The 14,555-nt window shown below is 47.1% G+C and overlaps 1 protein-coding gene across 1 annotated transcript in view; it reads left to right on the forward strand.

Annotated features, from left to right (window-relative positions):
* The first annotated feature begins 2,995 nt into the window (after window positions 1-2,995).
* MEI1 (meiotic double-stranded break formation protein 1) overlaps window positions 2,996-14,555 on the forward strand; it is an 88,769-nt gene continuing 77,209 nt past the window's right edge. The window contains exons 1-5 of the mRNA XM_078861864.1: window positions 2,996-3,142; window positions 4,693-4,822; window positions 7,574-7,624; window positions 11,473-11,546; window positions 12,490-12,595. Of these exons, the coding sequence (XP_078717990.1) occupies window positions 2,996-3,142; window positions 4,693-4,822; window positions 7,574-7,624; window positions 11,473-11,546; window positions 12,490-12,595 (508 nt within the window). The remainder of the gene's footprint in view (window positions 3,143-4,692; window positions 4,823-7,573; window positions 7,625-11,472; window positions 11,547-12,489; window positions 12,596-14,555) is intronic.

Here is a 14,555-nt window from a genome sequence, read left to right on the forward strand (position 1 = left end):
AAGTCACTTAAGTGACTTAAGTGACTTTACCTAAGAATATGCTTCAAATCGCTTTAAACTATTGTCATTGTAGTGCGTATTTAATGTGGCACTGCACTCTGATGTTGTACAATTATATTTAATTAAGTAGAAAGTGTTGTCTGTATTTATTTAAAGTTGCGCATTTTTATGTGACGTCACATTTCTCACCCCCCCCCCCCTCGTCACACATCGTCACAAATGTCTGACCCCCCCCCCTAGGTGCGTGACGTCATTTATGGAGGGCCCCTAGAGGGGTAGTAGCCGCTGCGCAACTTAGTAATTCACAACCCACACACTCGTTGAGCACTGGCCTGGGTGACCGTTACATGTTTGTGTGCCTCAAATTATTGGCTTTTTCTATCAGATTCTTGGGTTACTGTCTCAATATCGTGAGTTTTCTTTCACCAGTTGCTTGGGTTTGTCCCAAGGATTTTCCATCCAGTTCGGGGCCTTTGCTGATTTTTTTTAACCCTTTAGGACTGACGCGTACGCTCACCCACTCACGGCTGTCTCGCTCAAATCAACTTGTTTGTAGCCCAAAGCTGTATCGAGTCTTTCTTTAAACGTCTTGGTTCTTTCGGTAAAGTCACGTAGAATGGAAATAATAAAATAATAAAAATAAAACATAATAAAATAATATAATAATATATAAAATAATTCTACGTGACTTTACCGAAAGAACCGAGAAGATGAATCCCTGCAGTCACGAAAGCTTTAAATCGAAATTCTTTCTTTAAAGTTGAGGCCGGTGTGCGGAGGGAGGGGCGGAGCCGAAAGAGGAAAAGGGGGTGTGGCCTAAATACGAGGGGGTGGAGTCTCAAGCAAAAGAGGCGGGGCCTTAAAATAAAGAGGCGGGGCCTGGAGATTAAGGCCCGGGGACTGATGAGGGGCGGGGCTTGCATAAGAGGGTTGGGCCTGATGAGGGGCGGGGCTTGCATAAGAGGGTGGGGCCTGATGAGGGGCGGGGCTTGCATAAGAGGGCGGGGCTTGAATACGAGGGGGCGTGGCCTGAAGAGGATGGGCGTGGCCTGAAAGGGAGGTGGGCGGTGCCTAAGGATTAATCAATATTTAAGTTACTTCCAATTTAATTAAAACAAGAGCCCAAACAAAACTCTAAACCACAATTCTCAAAAGCTGACAGCGACTTAAAAAAAAGTTGTAATTGTGCGTATAGAAAAGTGTTTCAACCATGAGCTTCCCTGTTGTTTGAATTAAATGAAAGCATCGAATCAAATAAGCGTAGCGGGAAGCTAAAATGTAATGCCCGTAGATGCCGCCACAGGCCAACTCTTAAATAGTGTCTTATGATTGTCATCCTACAAGCCATAACTAAAATAGTCTCAAATACTACGGTCTTATCAGATCTCGGATGTGAAGCAGAATTAGAGCCTGGATAGTGCGAGGATGGTCGACCACAACTCAACATGTTTGTTCTATGGGGCCGTCCATAAATGACGTCACGCACGTAGGGAGGGGGGGGGTCAGACATTTGTGACGATGTGTAACGGGGGGGGGAGGGGTGTTGAGAAATGTGACGTCACGTAAAAATGCGCAAATTTAAATAAATATAGACAACACGTTCTAATTAATTAAATAGACTTTTTAATAAATGTTCTCTCCTACAACATCAGAGTGCAGCGCCACATTAAATACGCACTACAATGACAATAGTTTAAAGCGATTGGAAGCATGTTTTATTTTTTTTGTGGGGGGGGGAGGCAGAGCTTCGTGACGTCATATTTGAGGGGGGGGGGTCTGACTTTTTGTGACGCCATTTGACGATGGGGGGGGGGGTAAAAAAATCGTCCAAAATCGCGTGACGTCATTTATGGACGGCTCCTAGACGCCTGTAGTGGTCACGCTGTGGGCAGCTAAGCAACATCCATTGGTCGCACTGTAATATGATCCAACATCAATTCTCTCACCACCTTCATCAACCCACTACGACCCGCGGTGCGTGGGGAGGCCCTCATCCAGCAGTGGATTGACAGGACGGCTTCTTCACACGCTGTTGGTCACTCACTTTCAGAGGCGTGGGGCCCACATCTTCCGTGTGCGAGGGCCGCCACACACTTGACACCATTGGGGGTTGATAGCAGCACGATGACGATGGGGGGGGGGGTAGTGTTTTCACTCTTTGTGTATTGTCGGGGGGCTGCAGTGAAGGCCAACCCGGGGCCGCACTGAAGGTCACCAAGGGCCGCACTGAAGGCCACCAAGGGCCGCACTGAAGGCCACCAGGGGCCGCACTGAAGGCCACCAGACTGAAGGTCACCAGGGGCCGCACTTAAGGCCACCAGACTGAAGGTCACCAGGGGCCGCACTGAAGGTCACCAGGGGCCGCACTTAAGGCCACCAGACTGAAGGTCACCAGGGGCCGCACTGAAGGGCACCAGACTGAAGGCCACCAGGGGCCGCACTTAAGGCCACCAGACTGAAGGTCACCAGGGGCCGCACTGAAGGCCACCAGACTGAAGGCCACCAGGGGCCGCACTGAAGGTCACCAGACTGAAGGTCACCAGGGGCCGCACTGAAGGGCACCAGGGGCCGCACTGAAGGCCACCCGACTGAAGGTCACCAGGGGCCGCACTGAAGGCCACCAAGGGCCGCACTGAAGGTCACCAGACTGCTGGTCACCAGGGGCCGAGCTCAAGGTCACCGGGGGCCGCCAATAGCCCGCGGCCTCCAGCCGTAGGCGATTGGCGGGTGACCAATCAGGAGCGATGGGAAGCTTCGTGGCGAGTCTCGAGCACGAGCCGACACAGCATCACCACCACCATCACCATCGCCAAGTGTGCAGGCCATCGACCAGGGCAGGCCTTCTCGCCAATCAGACGTCTCGGACGGGGACCTCACACGGAGGAGAGAAGGCCCAGGCATCATTTTGTTTTAAGGGACATCTACCCAGTCTCGTTTTGTCCCCCCCTGGCGAGCAGTGAAGAGGAGGAGGAGGGAGGCGAGGGGGCGTCTGGCCATGGACCCACTTTGTCATCGCGACCACGCGGCCCATGAACCCAGCTGGACATTGGCCGCGGTCCAGAGACCCGGTCAGCAGCTACAGCAGCAGCTGCAGATGTGCGTGGCATGCGTCCTAGAGACCCTGGGCGATCATAACATCTCGGTGGGTGGTGGCATCGTAACAACAACAACAACAGCGATGATGATAATTCCACGAATATAATAGCGGCTTTTCGACAGCGATCTCAGAATGCGCTTTAAGCAGCAGCAGCAGACCACTCGGCGTTACAAAAATTATAATATGAATATATTATAAGAATCCAGTTACTAAATTGATGACCGAAGCGGCTTCACAACGACTAATTAGAATATATTCTAACCTTGGTGTGTGCGCAATAAACGAGTACTGTATAGTGTACGACTCGTACCCAATGGTTGCGCATGTCACATACTGTATTTGTTGCCTTATTTGAAGGTTAACAAGGTAGAATACACATTGTGCGCAGACTGTAACAGGAGTGTGGTCCAATATGTCTTGCAACCCCCCGCAGAAACGAACAGGCAAAGGTTACGAATGGTTAGGGGTCACTTAAATGTGGGTCACAATACATCTAGACCACGCCGTACATGCGAGTACAGTGGTGAATGTATGCGCGAGACGATTAATGTACTGTATGTTGAACTTCTTTCGCACCGTATGGTGCTTTTTCTGCAATATTTTGCTGTCTTTTCTTGGATTTCCTATTTGCACATATTCACTTTAAGATGTTTTCTTGTTCATGTTTTTTTTTATTTGTTGCGGTTGCACCCGATTCAAGAGCCGAATGGCTCACAGGGCTATACCTAATACATGAACTTGAGTCAGCCTCGCAAATCGGAGGTGCGGGGGGGGTGTGAACAACACTGAACACAGAAAGCAGCCCTAAAGAAACGAGTTTCCAATCTACACTTAAAAGTGAATAGCTCCAGTGGCTTCGTAATATGTGAAGGCAGAGCGTTCCAGACGGCCACTAAGAAGCGCGTCTTGAGACGAGGCATGCGTTGTGGAGTGGCAGGTCTAGCCTAGGGGACCCTCAGTGGCAAACATCCCTACGTGGCCCACACTTGTTGATGCCTGAGCTTGACTTCAAATTTAGGGTGTCATCTACAAGTAAGGAGGGGGGGGGTTAATGTGTTTAATTTCCAATTATAGTTCGTAATCTGCGAGTAATTAAAACAAATTCGATGATGTCGGCACGCACGAGACCGTTAATGTGTGCTGTGAAACACGTCGCGTATCGTGCAGTATTCATGGTAAATATACCCATAGTATTAACCAGGGCTGCCTTGGGTTCGAACCAAGAACCTCTCCTTCAACATTGGGCACACGGAATGGTTTGAATGATTGGTGGCGTGAGTGTTGGGGGATCGGTGGTGTAGCGGTTAGCATACTGCGCTACGAACCCGGCCACCCGAGTTCGATTCCCATTAACGACCAATAACAGTGTCGAATATTTTAACCGTTCCTGGGCCTCCCCTAGGTCGGCTCAGCCTTCCATTTATTTCCTGATGTGATGCGTAAACGTGAGCACTGGAGAGACAGCCGGGCGTGGAACTGGCCACCCACCGCCTCGTGTGCCTTGTTGGCTTTCGTAGACGCTCGATAAACAGCACTTGCCCTAACAGTATGAACGGCTACATGGGGTCTCTTTGTGTTGTCTCATCACTCTTCAGGTCTGCCGCAAGACTCTTGCTCTGTCCCGGCTTCTGGAGCGCTTGCTTCAGGATGGCGGTGGGCCCCTTGTGAGCCTCCTTGCTGCAGGGAACTTGGCAGCTGCCTGGAGCCTGGTGCACAACCTGACAGGTGAAGGTCATGGGCTCGTGAGCTCAACGAAACTTGTTTTTATTTTACCAGGCCCCACTGAGCTATGTAGCTCTCTTTCAGAAGCGACCTGGCCACAAATGATAGCGCAACGAAGTGGCCTGTCGCGTGGGAAATGTATTGCAGCCAAATGCTCTGATGTTGATTATAAACGTGGAGGGAAAAACCGGAGGACCCGGAGAAAAATCCACGCGGCCACAGGGGAGAACATGCAAACTGTAAATATACAGCAGGCGGCAGGGTCGGGATCGAACCCACGAGCTCTCGCATAGCATGCGAGGCAGTTAACATCTTGCCACTGCGGTGAAGGTCGTGGGCTCGTGAACTACCAGCTGAGGGTGAAGGCTGGGTGGGTGATCTTCCATTTGGTAATATTTTGCTTTTAAAATTGGTTGCTGAGCACAAGGACAAATGTCCAAAGCTTTAAGCAGCCAAAAACAAACAGCATTATTGAAGGTGAAATAGAAAAGAGTTGATGCGTTTCTTGAATTGCGCAAGGTTGCAAAAAAAAAACTTGTGAAGAGAGATGATGCGAAGGATTTTCAAAGGTGGGGAGTGCGGGGAACGAAGCATTGATGTAATATTTCCTTCGTTGTTACACAACTATAACGCTTTCTCAAGTCAATGACTGAAAGATCACCCATGGGAATAATAGGGGGGTGGGGGGAGGGTAGGCGAATGGGTGGGTAGGACTGAGCTGAATGTACATACATTATTAGCAATATCAACATAAATTGGTACACCCCAGTGTCCACTTGCCTATATGATCATCGTCGGCATTGATCTATCCACATGTGGATGAAAGTTTTGCCAAACTGTCGTCCTCTCTCAAGGTCTTATGTGACACGCAGGAGGGTTCTGGAACAGGACTTTTGGATAATTACATCTCAAGGAGTGAATTGCATGTGCAAAGGAAGCCAGAGCATAGCCTTGAGAAAACGCAAACGTATGAGAAGATAACACTCAATTGTCTACACAGATGGGTTTGTGAACCCACTTGCTCTACTGCTATATCCTGACCAGACCACATCAGGTTTAGGATTTTTGCAATATTCTGCGTGATCTACCAACCATTGCCTTTAAAAGCTAAGGAATGCAGTATTTTGCACAGAATTGGAAGACATCAAAACTTGTGATGACAGGTGAAATGTGGTCTTCATTATTGGAGCGTTTGACAAAAGGTTAAACAAACACTCTATTTATTATAATTCAATGACATTCATATAAAAATAAACTCGTTTAAAAGTTTTTTTAAAACAACGGTTTTATTAACAACTTCGTTTAACGCACGGTCGATAAGTACGTCAATGGCGCCTGAGACACGCGGCGCCTGCTTTTTGTGCGAGCCGATTCCACAGTTTAGGGACTGCGGCGTTTTTCACCTACACAAACATATATAAATAATTAAGCCTCCATACACAATGTAAATTGCTTTAAAGTAGCGAATTAATTGATGCCGATTTTGATACAGGCATGCATTGTCACCGGATCTGGGTACGTGTGCAAAATGTGGAATTGATTGGACAATGGGAAGTGGACGAAAGTTTGATTACAAGATTTGACCCAGACATACAGAAGCCTAGTTTATGTGTGAACAATTGTACCGGGTTACGTTATCCACTGAAGTTGTCTCTGCAGAATTTCACCGTCATTAGTGTACGTGGAGTGTCGAGGTGGTTTGACTGCGGTGCTTCAGGTCATATCAATTACCAAAAAGTTTGGTGTCTGATACCTTTATTACATAAGTGTTATTAAGTTATTTTATTAGGGAATTATTTTCTGGATTGTATGAATGTGTGACCTCCCCCCCCCCCCCGTCTCCCTGCAGCGAATCCATGAGTTTACATTAGTCAAGATCATGATTCGATTTGGAAATCGATAGTTTTTATTTTATTTTATCATCGTGTATTATATGTTGTCTCGTTGGTACCGTAACCTTAGATTGGCATTATATACAGACATAGGGCCAATTATAATTACATCAGGACTGTTACCTGAAATTACAACTCTATTGCTCTCCAATGTCGGCACGACGTTCGACATTTCGGCATGTGGAGAGAAAACGTCGGACATCATGCCAAATGACGGCCTAAAAACACATCACAGAGCTGTACAGCACAGTCTCAGATACCGACGCAGTTGTATAATTACATTGCGATTGCAATTCATTCCCAATGACACAAATACAATTGTAATCGATATCATGAGTGTAAGATTATATTTTAAAAACATAATTGATGTGTCATTTTATGCCTGCCGGAAATCATAACTATAAGTTTGAGCTGTAGCATAACTAGCTAGGTGGCGGTGGCTATGCACGTGGCCTGGAGTCCAACACTGGAGGCAGCAAGGGTTGGTGGCTCACCGCACAAAGCTTGTGAAACTCCCTTCTCGTGGGCTTCGAGAAAGTGCCATACCCTGGCTTGCCAGAAGAAGGCAGTACAGAAGTGGACTAATCACCATCTCCTTACATCTGTACAGTTATATAGTGTTTCCCCCTTGCTTGTGCAGATTTTCTCCATGTGCTCCGGTTTCCTCCCACACTTTTTAAACATCTTATAATAAAAACACAATGCAGGATCCTCCTGCAATAGAGTCACATGACTCGGTGTGGCTTTCCTAAATAAGAAAATTCCAAGCTGTGAAACAAATGGTCCCAGCTTCTGGTAGTGCTTACGAGGACCGCGATGGTGCTGTTGATATGTCTCTCCGCTTGTGCCTCCGTGTGCTCAGGGATGTTGACCGTTCTTCAGGATGTCCCAGCGCTCAACTTGGTGATGGAAGGTGAGGAATGGTACTAGTAGCTACGGGCCATGAGGGCCTAGGTCTCTTTTGTGAGGCCTGGGCACTATTACAATCGGCGGACTCCCATCCACTGTGGTCTCGCTAAATCCTTCTTGCTGCTCGCGCGGGTGATGGAGCTGTTGTCAAATTGGCTCAAACCTTATGGAACCATCGTTCCACTCTTGCTTTGTTCATGACCTTCTTTGGCTTTAAATCGGGCAGCGGTGTGGCCCAGCGGTAGCGCATTCCCAGCTTGTTGAAGAGGTTCACGTGTTCGAATCTAGCGGGTTCCCTGATTATTTCTCCGAGTGTAATAACGATGATGATGATAATACCACGCTCCGTCTGCTTCACAGTGGATATTACAGATTCCCTGACGTCAGCCCATTACATGTGCCTGCATCTGGGTCCAAATTTTTCCAAATTCGATAATTACACCACAAATGACTAAAGGAATTATAAATAGCAATCATCACCCCCTACTGGTGGGCTAATGCTCCCGGTCACTCTTGAAAATGAGACTCATCCTGGTTTCTTGAGTTTTCACCTGGTTACACGAAAGAAATTAAGCGCACCGCGTATGAGAAGAGGAAATGTGGTAATTGGGTGGTTCCTGATGAACATTATAGTGAATTATGATGGGAGCCATGTCACTGTGACTTATGATGATGCTATTGTGATTCAAAAAATGTTTCAGCCCTCTTGTTAATCCACTGCTGAATAAAGGCTTTCTTATGTCATGGGGATTGTTTGACCATACTTGACCATGCCGGTCATTGCGGGTTGGTGAATAATCTTCCGTTATCATTCGCCACCGACATTACCCGTGTCTGGGAATTGAACTTGGGTTGCCGGGTTCAGCGTGTTAACCACTGCGCCACCGCTCCACCCAAATCATTGCACAGGTATCCCGCGATTTACGGACGATCGGTTTACGAAATGTCGCATTTCATGCAATTCACAAATGATGGACACGTTTAGATTAACGAAATCGAATTTCCGCGTGAACTAAATTTCACTACGGCACGCGCCGTGTGATCATCAAACAAGAAGCACCTGGGAGGCTGCGCTATGTGTCCGTGACAGCGTCACGTGTCCCTACAGGGCAACAGTAACTACTCCGCATCGCCTTGCCAGTAATTCCAGCATGCAGATATTTTTGGTGAGTTCCCTGGAGAAGTAATTTTTCGTTTTAAATTCATTATTATTCTATCGTTTTAATATTTATGTTCTTTATTATTATTTTTGTATAGTAAGAAGTGATATAGGTGTACATATTTAGGTGAGGATTAGAGTTGGAATGACTATCCGAAACACATCCCTCTCGTTTTTAGAATTAAATTAATGGGAAAGGGACCATCCATTGGTTAGGTACGTAAAAATCTGTCAAAACTTGACCCCTCCCCCCCCCTCCCTGTACGCACGCGTACTTTTTACACCCCCCCCCCACCTGCGTACGTACGCTTGACGCACCCCCCCCTCCCGAATCCTATAGAATGGCCGATATTGAATCCACGCAGAAACGATCAAGGATGAATAATATTAACGTGTTTAAGCAAACAGATAGTCCACCGCCGGCTGCATTAAATAATGAAGTTGCGTACCTTGGCCACTTATTTTGCTGAGCTGCGTGATAACTGCAGTCAGGGGTACGGTGACATACAAGTGACACCTCTCCCACAGTCCTACTTCTCCCGGTAGTACTTGTCTGACAGCTGAAGAAACTGAACTGTGGCTCATTTGAAGGCCAATGTAGACAAATTATTATCGAGGCTTCACCCCCCCCCCCCCCCGTTTTCTATGCATACATTGTCAGTAGACCCCCCATACGCAAGCGTACGCTATTGGGTTAACCCCCCCCTCCATGCTTACGTACTAAATGGATAGCCCCAAACACCATTCCGATTTACGAAATTTCGCTTTACGCACGTTTTTCTGAAGAATGCATCCCATTCGTAAATCGAGAGATACCTGTACAGTAAAGCACTCAATATTTTACAATATCAGTGCCTACCTTATTACAGATAAATTCAGACCTTATTGGTCACCCTGTGCCCTTATAAATCTCAATGTTCATCCTACAAAGTCCCATCACAAGCAAGAAACACAAAAAATAGACAAACATTATGCTGTATGGACCTGAAAACTCAATTTCTCTGTACAAGAATATGGGTAATCCGTATGGGTTGACAGGTATGTTTTACACATCTGGTGCCTCAAAAGTCTGTGCTTTCAATGCTGCTGCACGATTGAGCAGTTTCATATTTTGTGCATTATTGTTGCAAATCTAGTTGTAACATTTTGTTCATGATACATTCATAAATCACCATCCTTTACACATCGGCCACCCAGTACTGCTGCCATTGTCCTGTCAATGGAACTGTGCGTGTTGGAACATTAGCACCTTAAGTGTCCAATCCGCGTGTTGCCGAATACTAATTCTGTCCAATATTTGCGGGGGGGGGGGGGGCGAATGCCGATGTCGCCGTCAGGACCGGTGGGACAAATCTGCATGATGAAGGTTTTCGGAAATGTCACCGTTGACACCGACGCTCGAATGACACACGCAAAAAAAAAACGACTTGATGCATTCGTTAATAACACTGTGGCCGTAAAAGGAGAATTAGTCTTCTTGGTTCTTTTGGTAAAGTCACGTAGAAGGGAGATAATGAAATAATAATAATAAAATAATACAATTTCACGACGTTTCGGCCACAACGCATTCAGATGCTGTCTTTCCGACAGACCTGTTCTTCACCTGAGGACGGCTGCTTGCGTTGTGGCCGAAACGTCGTGAGAATTGTATTTTATTATTTTTATTATTTTATTATTTCCCTTCTACGTGACTTTACCGAAAGAACCGAGAAGATGAATCCCTGCAGTCACGAAAGCTTTAAATCGAATTTAAGGAGAATTAGTATACAGCAGGCGACGTTTTGGGGGCAGTGGCCCTTCTTCACGGCACATGGAGATGCCAGAGGAGTAGAGGGAAGTGGCGATTGGCATTTCTTCTGAGACCCAGCCTCTGAGGTGTTCTCTGGGCCTTGGAGGGGAGGGTTCAGTTTCTCGTGTCATCTGCTAAAGCCGTGATGCGCTAAGGGGTATTTTTGTGGCAGTCGTTGCGAGAATTTGTCACCCGAAACTCGCGTATTTTGAGCAACTGCAGAAAGTTGCTAAGGCGGTGCCACAGAGCAGTGTTTCACAATTCCAGTTTTCGCGACTCCCCATCGTCTGACTTTCCGTGATGAACATTATTTTTTTGTCGTACCTTGACACACTGCATGCGCCTGATAGTTGGCAATCACTGAAAGCTGTACGTGGTTGTGTCGCAGGGACTGGAGTTGAGAAACACCGCAATAGAGTGGAGGCAGCTCTGTCTAGCCAATGAATTTGTTTAAAAGTGTGTTTGATCAACAGATAATTGGTCTCTAATGCACCAAATATGGGTAGTCACGTGACCTCCGCTTATGATCTGATTGGAGATTGTCATCCTAGTTTACCACCAGCGGGAGCAGCAATCACACTTAGAGATAATGATTTGCATATGTGGCGGTATTTGCGTAAATGCTTAAGAAACTGAAACCGCCTTGCGTCACATCTCGTCTCGGCCATTCTAGTACCCTGCTGTAGTCTAGCCAAGCGTACCCCTCCCCCTTCAATGTCACCTGTCTCTGTGCGGCACAAGGTGTATGCAGCACCTGCCTGCGAAAGTGCATTCGTCCAGGATGAGCAGCCATATTTTTATCATTTTACAAAATGCGAAACGGTTCAGCACCCGTCGCCGGTGAAGGTTGCCAGCAACAATCGCCCGATAATTATTTATCCTCGTGAAACGCGACCGTTGTCAGTGCTCACTCAGCTCACGTGTCGGCTCAAGTCGGAGGACGTGGCGAGGGCGCTGCTGGCGATGGTGGAGAAGCAGGTCCGTGCCTCACAACGCACCCACGCGCAAAGATCCCCTGTATAGCCTGTTGCGGCAAGAGCGAGTAGCACCTATTAAGGCCGGCACACAAGAGTCTGGGTGGCCAGCACCATGCCCGGCCACCTTTGTCTCCCAAGTGGGAGACATTGCACTAGGTACTAATTTTAGGCTGAGTTAAACTAGGCGGAGGCCCAGGACTGGTTCAGATAATTGTCACTGGTGTTGGCCGTGAGCGGGAATCAAACTCGGGTCGCCGGGTAAGGGGAGTGGCTGAGAGTGGAGAGCGCACTCTGGTGTTAATGTACAGCTCTCTATTTCTGTCCTTGAAGAATTTATATTTTATCGTAAAACTTAAAGAAGGCACATGCGGGGCATATTGTCCTATGTAATGCCGTCGAGCATGCGCTGTCCTCAAAAGTATTTAATTAGCTGTACAGAGAAACCGGCAGGGAGCTGTCGCAGCAAACGTGTTTGCACGTTTGAAAATAGTCCTCTTTGCTAGGATTTTTGCCAACCCTTTGATCTATTTGATCAATTTATATTAAAGTTGAATTCATTTTGGATAATTTTGTCTTGAGTTATCATGCCTTTCCGCCATAGAATGACGGGCAGACGGGAGCTAGTACATTAACGCTTTCAGCCACTGCTGGATAGCATTCAAAACACACACACGGTAAATTCCGCCGTTTTATTCTTTACAATGTTTCCCCCCGACCCCAACTCCCTCATTCAAGATTAAAACGATGCTGATAAGGCAACAGGGGCACAATCTCCATAAAATTAGCCCGTCTTAACCATCACTCGAAATTACAAGCCTGCCTCTTTGCCCGCTTCTCTAGCGATAATTGAACAAGTGTATTAAAAACCGGTAATTGCGTTCATTAGTGCCGAAGTGCGCCAGCGTTCGCGAATTCAGTGCCGGTTCTCCATTGTTTCTTGGCAGGTCACAGGGCCGGCGGGCCCAAAGCAGAGCCTCCCTTTCATTGCTCTGCTGGGGAAGCTGATTGATGCTCTGCCACCGTTAGCGGAGCGCCTGGCGCACCATCAAGGTGTGTGCTCTGTGTGTGTTTTTTGTATGCCATTAAAAAACCGAGGAGGGGGGGGGGAAGAAAAAAATCTCCGTTATGGAAATTTCCAGTCGTTAGGTGAACCGATCGTAATTATTGTGGCGTGGAGGAGGGTGGCGGGTGGTGGGGAGGGTGCGCTCGTGGGTTTGTGTTGCGAATTGTTTCTGAGATGCCCCAGGCAAAGGCCGGATTCCCACTTTCGCTGCTGGGCTGGATGATAATTCAGATGCTAATTCGGCCGAGTCATGAGATGGCAACCAATGTGAACGATTCCACGATGCGCTCTGTGCGTTAACATAGCTCTAATATCCCACTGCTGGGCAGAGGCCTGTATAACTATCTTCAGAAGCGACCTGACCATAAATGATAGCTCAGCGAAGTGCCTTATCACGCGGAAATTTATAACACCTAAATACTCACATGTTGCTTCTAAATGTGGAGGGAAAAACCGGAGGACCCGGAGAAAAATCCACGCGACCACAGGGAGAACAAATATCCAGGCGTCAGGGTCGGGATAAAAACCCACGACCTCTTCTGCAGTCTGTCTTTGCTTCTCTCTCATGGGGTGCCACGGTGGTGAGATGTTAACTACCTCACTGGGCATACAGGAGGTCTTGGGTTTGATCCCGAACCTGACGCCAGTATATTTGGAGTGTGCATGTCTCTCTCCCCGTGGTCGTGTGGATTTTTCTCCGGGTCCTCCGTTTCTTCCATTCACATTTACAAACATGCGTTTGGAGTATGTGGCTGCTATAAATGTCCACGTGATAAGCCACATCATTGACCTACCATTTATGGCCAGGTCACTTTTGAAAAAGAGCGACACAGGTCAGTGGGCCTTTATCTGCTAAAATAAAAATAGTTTAGTTTTAGTTTCTCTCGGCTTCCGCTCTAACAGAGTTAGTTTCATCAGCCATTCTCGTGACGTGTGCTGCCAAATTCGACTTGATTTTTCTTTCACTGCACCGTTGGTGTTACCCCTGTTTTTTTCTTTATCTCTTCAAATCCTTAGTCGATCTCTTTCAACTTAATCCTCAAACGTCTTTTCCTGTCGAGTTGTGTTAGACCGTGAAGCGAAGCCTCGCGAGAAAAAGTTTTTTTTTTTTTTAACGGAGCCATCTTATATAACGTACCAAAAAAATAAGTCGAAGACTTTTGTTTTTAAAGAATGTGTGAGCTGCCCGTGAGGGTGTTTTACTCATACATGTTTAAAGCACGAGCGCACCACTCGGCTGAGCTCTACTTATTCCGGTCATTCATTGCGTGAGAGATGGCTACAGCTTTGGGAGCCCTTCATCCAGCAGTGGATTGATTATGGCTGAGGGTGATGACAATCATCTTTCACTGTGGTCGTCGTGATTCTTTATGAGCATCGTCGCCACTGCCATTGTCACAATGGGAATTGTCATCACCACATTTATCATCATGACCACCACTGGTCATCAACTAACTTCCATCGTCACCACTGCTGTCATCATCGTCGTCACTGTTGTCTTCATCCTCATCGCCATTGTCAACAGATTCACCATTAAACTGCTATCATCTTAATTGCTCTTTGATCATTCGCTATCCGGCATCACGGTTACAATTACCAACTTCATTAACCGTCATCGTCGTTACCGTAGTCTTCATCATTGCGATTTTTGCTGTCATTCACCATCGTCACCACAGTTAATCACGATGGCATGCGATAACACTGGGACACCACATGTTTACCGGTCTTATTACGAAAAAAGGAGAAGGAGGCACGGCAAAAGAGGGTACTCCGCCTGTCCCACCTGTACGGATAAAGTGTTGCATCCTTACATTCATGGGGTTTTCTCTGGGCGTTCAAGTTTCCTCCCACATGTGAACGCTTGTTAATTGGCCGAAAAATGCAGAGGGCCACGGAACTTCAATGGGACTTTGGTGCCGGCTCACCGCATGGCCGTGCCTCTGTGTT

Source organism: Lampetra fluviatilis, chromosome 1 (assembly GCF_964198595.1).
Source record: "Lampetra fluviatilis chromosome 1, kcLamFluv1.1, whole genome shotgun sequence".
Lineage (NCBI taxonomy): Eukaryota > Metazoa > Chordata > Hyperoartia > Petromyzontiformes > Petromyzontidae > Lampetra > Lampetra fluviatilis.